This window comes from Humulus lupulus, chromosome 9 (assembly GCF_963169125.1).
Source record: "Humulus lupulus chromosome 9, drHumLupu1.1, whole genome shotgun sequence".
Taxonomy (NCBI): Eukaryota; Viridiplantae; Streptophyta; class Magnoliopsida; order Rosales; family Cannabaceae; genus Humulus; species Humulus lupulus.
In genome coordinates this window covers 156,594,882-156,605,633 of record NC_084801.1, presented here as the reverse complement: position 1 = coordinate 156,605,633, position 10,752 = coordinate 156,594,882, and the positions used below count along the sequence as shown (strand labels likewise).

The window sequence follows — 10,752 nt, the reverse complement described above, 5'->3', positions numbered from 1 at the left end:
AAAAATAAAAAAATCTTTTCTCTTAATTTTTTTCTAAAAAAGTATAAATTATTTTCAAAATTAGAATAATTTTCATAATTCTTATTTTATTTTCAAAATATTTTTATTAATTATCCAAATATTTTTAAAATAACTTTTCATTTAAAAAAAATCTTTATATTATAGCTATCCAAACACAAAAATAAATAAAAAAATTTACTGATACAAACAAAAGTAGTAAGCTTTCCAAAAACAGCTAATAAATATAAGAGGTTATTGGCAACGTTTATGTTTTTGTTCAAAAGTGAACTAAAGGATAAATATGTCATGAAGATGTAATTTAACAAGTTAAATCTCTCCAAATCATTTCACTTCTTTTAAGAGTACATGAGACATATTTTGTCCAAAAAATTAGTGGACTTGCATATATTTGCTAAATTCATATTATGCCTTATATTTGTTGCTGAAATTGTGTTTATAAATATGTAAATATGTAAATAGATCATTAATATGGATAACGAGAAAAATTTAGAAGAGATGATGGGGAAGTGGTTATAGTATGCTGAAACTAATTGGTCAAGTTCTGATGGAGAAAAACAAGCGAAGGAAAGGAAAAAAGAGAACGTACGAAAGAAGAGGAATGATCGACAAAATCAAGATAAGGAAAAAGACAAAGAGACCGAGAAAGAGGATAATGAAAAAGAAAAGGGGAAAGAGGTTGAACAACCAGAAAAGAAGCAAAGGGTTGGAAAGAAAACATCGAGCGTGTGGGATCATTACACTATGTTGCATGATTGTGATCCTAAGAAGCCAAGGGCTGCTTGCAATTATTGTGGCACCGATTATGCAGCTGATACAAAGTTGAATGGGACTAGCACACTATGGGCACATGTGGAGAGAAAATGTAAGAAGTGTCCTTTCAGTGACTGGGTTGAGCAAAGTAAGAAGCAACAATCAACTATGGATAGATTTACTAAAAAGATACAACAACCTGCAATGAAGAAGAAGTCGCTTCAAGTGGGCTGCCACTAAGGTTTAATCAAAATGTTGTTAGGAAAGTGATCGTTGAATATATCATTATGGATGAGTTATCCTTTAGGCACGTGGACGGAAAAGGATTTCAAAAGCTCATTAAACATTTCTTTCCCACATTTCAGTTCCCATCAAGATTTACAGTTGCGAGAGATATTTATAATGCGTTTCTAGATCAGAAGAAAGAGCTAAAGTCGATTTTGGTGAAGCACAGAGTGTCGTTGACCACCGATTGTTGGACATCAATCCAGAATATTAGTTATTTGTGTTTGACTGCACATTGGGTTGATGGTAATTGGAAAATGCATAAGAGAATTATCAACTTTATCCAAGTTCCTAACTATAAAGGGGACTTGGTGGGGAAAGAGTTGATAAATTGTCTTAATGAGTGGGGTATCTCCTCAGTTTTTGCAATGAAGGTTGACAATGCCTCCTTAAATGATGTTGCTCTTAGAAAATTGAAGGGGCACTTATTGGACAAAGACATAACCATTCCATTGAATGGCGAAATGTTTCATATGAGGTGTTCAGCTCATATTTTGAATTTGATAGTAACTGATGGGTTGAAAGAGTTGAATGATGCAATTTCAAGCATTCAAAATGCGGTGAGATATGTGCAGTCATCTCCAGCTAGACTGAAAAGATTTAAAGAAAGTTGCAAGGATGCAAACATTGAATCAAAAGCCTTGTTATGCTTAGATGTGGTTACTAGGTGGAACTCCACCTACTTGATGTTAGAATCTGCTACAAAATTCAAGAAGGCTTTTGAGAATTTGGAAGCAGATGTGAACTACACAAAGTACTTTGATGAAGAAAGAATGGATGGCCCACCAACCAACCTAGACTGGGAAAAAGAAGTTGTATTTGTTGACTTTTTGAGGAGATTCTATGATTTACTAATCGATTTAGTGGGTCATTATATGTCACAACCAATTTATTCCTTCCAGATATTTTGAAGGTTCAAGCTGATTTAACTACTATGGCTTCTAATCCTGATACTTTGTTAGGGGCTATGGCAGTTAGTATGAGACGAAAGTATGACAAGTACTGGGGAAGGATTGAGAAGCTGAATATGTTGACATTTATTGCCAATATCCTTGATCCAAGGTATAAATTAGAGGTTGTGACTCGTGGTTTCAAATTTGTGTACACTTTAAGTGAGGTTGAAAAAATGATAAAGTTGGTGACAAATACTTTGGCACAGCTGTATGCTTTTTATAAACAACAACAACCATCTCAGTCATCTCAAGCTCAACCATCTCAATCTCAGTCTTAACCATCTCAGCCTGTTATCAATTCCACTATAGAATCATTTCTTCAAGGGCAACTACAACTTAGTGATGACATTGAAGAAGATGATCTTGAATACTACTTGTAACGCCCTGGGTAGCCAAGACCGTTACACTGTGTAATTATAAAGGTGCAGGACTTGCTAATCAAGTCATTTAGTTGAAAACGTGTCACTAAAACCATTAATGAACTAGGGTTCAAAGGGTTTGGTCATAAAAGATACATTTCATATAATTAAACGTTTTGAACAAGGGATCCCAAAAGAAACAACGTTTGAAAATCAGTTTACAAAATCTCAAGGTATAAACAACCGCTAGCCACTCTAAGGCAAAACAAACATTTATGGTCCTCCTGTTCCTGTCCCTTCCTCAACCATGGCGGCCGAGCAGCTTTTCATGTACATTCTGCCTCCAGAGCTCTCCGAATCAGGGCTGACCAAGCTTACCCTTGCCTTTTTACCAGCACCACATAGCACCCGTGAGCCAAGGCCCAGCAAGAAAATATAGCTTCATAGCACAAACATTGATAATAATAATATAACTCTTAAAGCATATTTATACACTTAGCAGTCCATATTAATCACATAACTCATGAACATAACCATGAATCCACAAGCTAATACTCAGCCATTCAGCACGTTATATTCAGCAGTTAACAGTGATAATCAGATCACACAATAATCAAGGTCGGCGCCCTTAGGACACACCCTCTGTTTACCCCACTGACTCCGATCCGCTTAAACAGAGCTCAGTGAATATTAAGCTGTCCTCAGCTACCAGTGGCTGAGCCGCCCCCTGTGCACCAATGTAAGCTCCAGCACTCTTAGGCCGTTGATTTGATATTCTCATGGCATAATACCAAATTTCATAAAATATACAAGAATAGGGAACCCTTAGTCCCATTATAAACTCACAACCGAGTGCAGTTCTCTTACCTTTAATTTCCAAGTGTTCTAATTGCGAGAGATGCCCCTTGAGCATGATCTGTTTCCCGAGCCCTAGCTTATACCTAGTCACAACCAAGATAAGGGATTCCATTAATAATTGTAAAAAGGTTTCCGAATAATGTTCTAGCCTCCGGGACATCGAATTCCACCAAACACGGTAGTGGGATTGATCCCGAGCACCCTAGGTTAGGTTCCCGCACCTAAAATCTCCAAAAGACCAAAAATGCCCTTAAGGGCCGCGGCCCAAGCTTCCTATGTCGCGGCTTGCCCCTGAACAGAGGCCAAGCCTCACCAAAAACCAAACATGGGCTGCAGCCCAGCATTCCCCATGCCGCGGCCCGCCCTTCTTCCCCAATACCTATCTACTTCAAAGGGTCGCGGCACACCAAGAACTGAGCCACGGCCCGACCCCTTCAAACCCAGAAAATCCACTATTTTTAGCAGTCAAATCCAACCAAAACCATCCTAATGATACAATCCAATTATCACAAACATTCTAACATGTTTTCAGCAACATTACCCAGCGAAAACCTAGTCTAGAAACTCAACCAAACAACATTTTAATCTTTGAAACCCACAAGCTCAAGACCACCAAAACCAGCCAGGAAAACCCAGAATTCAAACACTAAACCTCTTTAGCTCGTAACCAAGGCGGCCTGCGCGACTGCCAGGGAAAGCGAGAAGGTCGCGCAGGCCGCCTTGGTTGCTGCGCAGGCCAACCTGGAGGCATCCCGGGCCAAGCTGCTAGAGGCCAAGGCTACCAAGGTCGCCTTGGATGCCGTGAAGGTCGAACTTGAACAGGCCAAGGCCGCCCTTGTGGCAGAGAGGGCATCTTCCAGCTCCTCCATGGAGGCCATGCTGTATCATTGCTGGGCCTTCAACCAGGATGGTGACTTTTCCTTCCTGGGGCCGGAGGTGTGGGAGTCCTTCTTAGAGAAGTTCAAGGCTCGCCTTCAACAAGAGGCGCCCTTTGAGACTGGGAAGACTTCCACTGCTGCCGAGCAGGACGCCGAAGGGGTGACTTCGTCGGAGTGGACTGATGGGGCTTAGGACTTCTGCTCCTTTTTCTCATTTTTTTTATTTGTAATTTTATATCACGAGGTTTTTATCCTCGAGAAAATTAGTTTCCTCAGATTTACTTTAATCTATTTATATATATTTTTTGTGGTTTAACTTTATTGTTACTCCTCTTTAACGCATTTGGTGATAACTTAGTTTCTGTTGGTGTTATGATTGACATCTCATGCTTTTAGGAAAAAACATCTATTAATCAATTTGAACCAACTTCTAAGTTTTAGGATCTGGTTGTATCCAGGACATTGATTTTAAAAACTTAGTTCGCGTTAATCCTTTATTGATATCTCGCGCTTTTTAAGAAAAACATCGATCAATCAATTTGAATCAACTTCTAAGTTTTAGGACCTATTTGTATCCAGGACATTGATTTTAAAAACTTAGTTCGCGTTAATCCTTTATTGATATCTCGCGTTTTTTAAGAAAAACATTGATCAATCAATTTGAATCAACTTCTAAGTTTTAGGACCTGGTTGTATCCAGGACATTGATTTTAAAAACTTAGTTCGTGTTAATCCTTTATTGATATCTCGCGTTTTTTTAAGAAAAACATCGATCAATCAATTTGAATCAACTTCTAAGTTTTAGGACCTGGTTGTATCCAGGACATTGATTTTAAAAAACTTAGTTCGCGTTAATTCTTTATTGATATCTCGCGCTTTTTAAGAAAAACATCGATCAATCAATTTGAATCAACTTCTAAGTTTTAGGACCTGGTTGTATCCAGGATATATGCCCCCCAAGTAATCAGGAAAGGGTCTTTCATGGTTACATCCACAAACATATACGACAATGCGAAAAGATTATCTCTTATTACTTAATAAACAAAGGTGGCTTTTCTAACTAAGCCTTACAAAGATATTACTGATAATATTTCTTTAGGTGTATAGTGTTCCAAGTCCGTGGGACTGCTTCTCCGTTAAGTCGAGCTAGCTTGAAGGTTCCTTCTTTCACGACCTCTGTTATTTGATAGGGCCCTTCTCAGTTTGGTCCCAAAACTCCGTCCTTGGGATTCTTACTGGCTAGGAAGACTCTTCTGAGTACCAGGTCTCCAACGCTAAATACACGTTTCTTGACCTTTAAGTTGAAATAACGAGTGATCTTTTGTTGATAATGCGCGAGCTGCAGCTGCGAAGCTTCTCGTTTTTCATCAATTAGGTCGAGGGATGCGCAGAGCAATTCGTCGTTCCGGTCTTGGTCAAATGTCTGGACTCTATGCGAGGCTACCTTTACTTCAATAGGAAGGATTGCCTCACTCCCGAAAGCCAGGGAGAAAGGAGTATGACCCGTCGAAGTTCGGTGCGAGGTCCGGTATGCCCACAGTACCTGAGGGAGCTGTTCGAGCCAAACTCCCTTGGCTTCATCCATCTCTTCTTAAGGCTTACTTTTATCATCTTGTTGATAGCCTCGACCTTCCCATTGGCCTGGGGATAGGCCACGAAGGAGAAGCTTTTAACAATGCCGTGCCTCTTGCAGAATTCGGCGAAGAGATCGCTATCGAACTGCGTTCCATTATCCAACACGATCTTCTTTGGCAGCCCAAATCGGCAAACAATATTCTTAACCACAAAGTCAAGGACTCTCTTTGAAGTGATCATCGCCAGGGGCTCTGCTTCCGCCCACTTTGTGAAGTAGTTGATATCCACCACCACGTAGCGAACTCCTCCCTTTCCAGTAGGGAGGGCACCAACCAGGTCAATCCCCCAGACCGCGAATGGCCATGAGGACGAGATCATCTTCAGCTCGACCGGAGGAGCCCAGGAAATTGTGGCGAATCGCTGGCACTTGTTACACTTTTGGACATAGGAGATTGAGTCCTTTGACAGAGTGGGCCAGTAATACCCTTGCCTTAATATCTTCAGGGCCAGGCTTTGCCCCCCAGTGTGATCTCCGCAAAAACCCTCGTCCACCTCCTGCAAAATGCTCTTCGCCTCGCTTGGCAGAACGCACCGTAGGAGAGGTAAAGAGAGGCCACGCCGGTATAATATCCCATCTATCACTGTATATCTTGGAGCCTGGTAAAGTACCATCCTTGCGTCATTTTTCCCCTCGGGTAACTTTCCTGCTGTGAGGTACTCGAGGATGGGAGTCATCCAGGTCGGTCTGGCGTCGATCATCTCGACCTCCGCCCCGATTTCCTCTATACTTGGTCTTTCCAAGAACTCTACTGGCACCAGCCCCAAAGTCTCCGCCTCCCCAAAGGTTGCGAACTTTGCCAGGGCGTCCGCGTTGGCATTCTGCTCCCGAGGTATCTGCTTGATTGAGCCGCGCTCAAATGCGGATAGCTCTTTCTTTACCTTGGCCAGGTAAGCATCCATCTTGGTTCCCCGTGCTTGGTATTCTCCCAACACTTGGTTTACCACGAGCTGGGAATCGCTGTAACACTGGACGGTGCTGGCCCTCAGCTCCTGGGCCATCCTTAGCCAAGCCAATAAAGCTTCATATTTGGCCTCGTTCTTGGAAGCTTTGAATTCGAATCGTAAAGCCGAGTGGAATCGATGTCCCTCTGGGGATATCAATATGATTCCAGCCCCGGAGCCGTTCTCGTTAGACGAGCCATCTACGAAGACCTTCCATGAGGCCTGAGCTGACTCTTCTACCGGATCTTCTCGGGACTCTGTGCATTCTGCCACAAAATCAGCCAGGGCCTGGCTTTTTATAGCAGTTCACGGTATGTACAGTATCTCAAATTGGCTGAGCTCAATAGCACACTTCAACAGACGCCCTGATGCTTCAGGTTTCTGCAAAACCTGCCTTAAAGGCTGATTGGTTATGACGTGTATTGAGTGGGACTAGAAATACGGCCTGAGCTTTCGGGATTCCATAATAAGGCAGAAAGCCATATTTTCCATCAACGGATACCGGGATTCAGCTCAGAGAAGCCTCTTGCTCATGTAATAGACTGGCTTTTGAGATCGATCTTCTTCTAGAACTAATACGGCGCTAGCCGCATCTTCCGTGACAGATAGATAAAGGAAAATAGGTTCTCCTGCCGTTGGTTTGGATAACATGGGCGGCTCGGCTAAATGTGCTTTCAGGTCGAGGAAGGCACGTTCGCATTCCTCGGTCCACTCAAATATTTTATTTCCCCGAAGCAGGTTGTAGAATGGCAGACACTTGTCGATAGATTTAGAAATAAACCGATTAAGGGCCACCACCCTTCCTGTCAGACTTTGAACGTCTTTTCACGACCAGGGTGAGGGCATCTTGAGTAACGACCTGATCTTATCGGGTTTCGCTTCTATTCCCCTGGTATTGACGATGAAACCCAGGAATTTTCCTGACGCAACCCCGAAAGTACACTTTTGGGGGTTTAGCCTCATGTCGTATTCCCTCAAAATCTTAAAGCATTCCTCCAGATCAGAGACATAGTTATCGGCAGTTTTTAACTTGACCAACATGTCGTCAACATACACTTCCATATTCTTCCCGATTTGATTGGTAAACATCTTATTTACCAACCTCTGGTACGTAGCTCCTGCGTTTTTTAGCCCAAAAGGCATGACCTTGTAACAATAAACGTTGGTTGGGGTCATGAAGCTAGTGTGTTCCTGGTCTGCCGGATTCATGGCGATCTGGTTATAGCCCGAGTATGCATCCATAAAATACATGAGCTCGTGCCCCGCCGTGGCATCTACCAATTAGTCAATCCTTGGCAAGGGGAAGAAATCTTTGGGGCAGGCTTTGTTCAGATCGGAAAAGTCCATGCAGGTCCGCCACTTCCCATTGGGCTTCGAGACCAACACAGGATTGGCGATCCAGATCGGGAACTTTGCTTCACGGATAAAGCCACACTTTAAGAGCCGGGCTACTTCCTCCTCTAGGGCCTCAGCTCGGGTCGTTCCTAGGCGCATTTGTTTCTGGGACTTTGCATGAACATTTTTATCCAAGTGGAGGGTGTGCATGATGATGCTCGGGCTGATCCCTATCATGTCTCCTTAAGACCAGGCGAACACATCTAGATTTTCTTGCAGAAACCTAATCAGCTCTGCCTTCCTTTCGCTACATAGATTTTTCCCAAGCTTTACCACCTTCGAGGGGTCTTGTGGGTCGATATTTACCTCTTTGAGCTCTTCGATGGCTTGGAGCTCGGATCTATCCTCGCCTACTCTAGGGTCGATATCATTATTTAAGACGATATTCTCCCCTCTGGCATTCTGAGGTTTTTCTATCTCAGGACTAGTACAATTTCCTAAGATTCCTCACTCCCGCCCTGGATGGTCATCGTCTGCTGCCCGGGTTTTGATTTTCCCTTCATAGAAATTCTATAGCATTCCCTGGAAGCGAGCTGATCACCTCGGACCGTGCATATCCCCGTGGAGGAGGGGAATTTTAGTGCAAGGTGATGGATGGAGGTTATGGCTTCGAACGATATCAATGTAGGTCGGCCCAAAATAGCATTGTACGCAGCTGGACAATCAATGACCACAAACTCGAGGAGTTTTGAGATAGTCCGGGGTCCCTCTCCCAAGGTAATCACTAGCTTGATCATTCCTATTGCTGCGGACCCTTCTCCAGAAAATCCATATAGCATCATGGAGGTGGCTTTCAACTCGGTGACAGATAAACCCATCTTTTCCAGCGTAGATCGGAACAGAAGATTCACCGAGCTCCCATTATCGACCAGTATCCTCCTAACCCTCTGGTTGGCGAGCCGGGTGGCTATGACCAGAGGGTCGTTATGAAGGAACTAGACGTGACTGGCATCTTCCTCGGTGAATATGATTAGTTGCCTGTTTGGGTAAATGGTGCTCTGGGACGAACTCCACTCCGTTATGAGCTTTCAATTCGTTGACATATCTCTTTTGGGCACCTCTGCTCGTGCCGGCCAGATGGGGGCCTCCGAAGATCGTGGAGATCTCTCCCCCTATCACAGGCGGAGGGGTGTCTTGATTTATCCGAGACCCGGGCTGACTTATCGAAGCTTTTGGAGCGGGCCGACCGGCGGGAACTCTATTCCGCGCATACTGAGCCAAGGGTCTGGCTCTGATGAGAGTCTCAATCTCATCCTTCAGGTGCCTACAATCGTCAGTGTTGTGGCCAATGTCGTTGTGGAATCGACAAAACTTGGAGGGGTCCCGCTTAGCCTTCTGGTGCTTCAAAGGCTCCGACTTCTTCCAGGGGAGGCGAGCAGAGTTTGCTAGGAAAATGTTCTCCTTAGTGTTTGTGAGCTCGATATAAGTCGCATAGACTGGCTTAAACTTTTCTATGGGCTTGTTCTTCTTCGGGCCGTGCTGGCCGCCCTCGCCGCTCACTTTTCTCTTGCCTCCTCCCAACTGGTTATTCTGTGTAACAGTTTGAGTATTTTTTTCGACATCCGTTTCCACTCCAGCGGGCTGTTCAAGGGCTTGGCTGGTTCCCGCTAGCAATGCTCGTGCTTCCTCCAAGTTTATCCATCCCTGGGCCTTGTTTAGGAACTCGTCCACGGTGCTGACACCTTTTCTCTGTATCTCTTTCCAGAGTCCACCCCCAACAAGGATCCCAGTCCTCAAGGCCATAAGCTTGGAACTATCGTCTGCGTCTCTGGCTCGAGCTGCAACATTGGAAAATCTGCTCAAGTAAGCTTTCAAAGGTTCCTCGGGCTGCTGCTTTACGTTTGCCAGGGTGTCGGCTTTGACGCGGGCAACCTGAGAAGCTCGGAAGGCCCTCTTGAAGTCGGCAGACAAGGTTTTCCACGAGCTGTTGACTGTTTTTTATTCTGCTTGAACCATTGTCTGGCCGGCCCGGTCAAGGTGGAAGGAAATATTAAACACCTTAGCTCGGGACCGATGTTGTGGGCCATCATCAGGGTGTTGAACATACCCAAATGATCTAACGGGTCCCCGTCTCCACGAACTTGGACAAGTGAGGCATACGGAAACCAGGTGGATACGCCGTAGCTGCTATGCTGGGGGCAAAGAGCTCGAGTTCGTCCCCCGAGTCGTACTCATCCTTTTCTTTTTCCAATAAGAGCTTCTTCATTAGCTCCTCCATCTGAACTAGACGCTCTAGGGTTTGGTCCTTACTTCCTTGGTTGTTCTGGGGCTGTTCAACAGCTCCAGTTCCATTGTAAGTGTTAGGCAGGTTATCGTCCCTCCTAGCTTGAGCTAGGTTATGTGGGGCATTCCCGCTGTCACGTACTTCCGACAGACCCTCCCCTTGGTGAGCACGACTACCATTTCTAGCTGGATCTCCTCTCTGAGAGTTTAGGCAATCTCGAAGGTCGGTCCTCGGGGTGGCCCGAGGGCTTTGAGCCGAACTCAAACGATGGCGCAGGTATTCGCCGGACATGTCACTTTGATGACTCCCTGTCCAGTAGCTCCCGTTTGAAAAACTCGGAGCCCGCCGCTGAGGGTGAGGATCCGGGATTTCCCCGCACGCTCGGCTGCGATGGGAAGGTCCGGCGGAAGGAGGATTTCTCCTGCTACTCCCATGAGCCGGAATGTCTCGGG

At 44.6% G+C, this 10,752-nt stretch overlaps 1 protein-coding gene across 1 annotated transcript; it reads left to right on the top strand.

Moving 5' to 3' along the window:
* The first annotated feature begins 306 nt into the window (after positions 1–306).
* Positions 307–2,287, top strand: LOC133800211 (zinc finger BED domain-containing protein RICESLEEPER 2-like). The gene is made up of 4 exons (XM_062238164.1): positions 307–314; positions 561–996; positions 1,137–1,871; positions 1,970–2,287. Exons 1-4 carry the CDS (start codon positions 307–309, stop codon positions 2,285–2,287), a joined length of 1,497 nt encoding a protein of 498 aa, XP_062094148.1.
* Positions 2,288–10,752: the final 8,465 nt, after the last annotated feature.

What these genes read in the sequence shown, in the direction of transcription:
- LOC133800211 (XM_062238164.1), top strand. An exon ending in TGAAGAAGAAGTCGCTTCAA is followed by an intron (nt 997 to 1,136) that starts GTGGGCTGCCAC and finishes CCCACATTTCAG; the next exon opens with TTCCCATCAAGATTTACAGT. An exon ending in TAGACTGGGAAAAAGAAGTT is followed by an intron (nt 1,872 to 1,969) that starts GTATTTGTTGAC and finishes GATATTTTGAAG; the next exon opens with GTTCAAGCTGATTTAACTAC.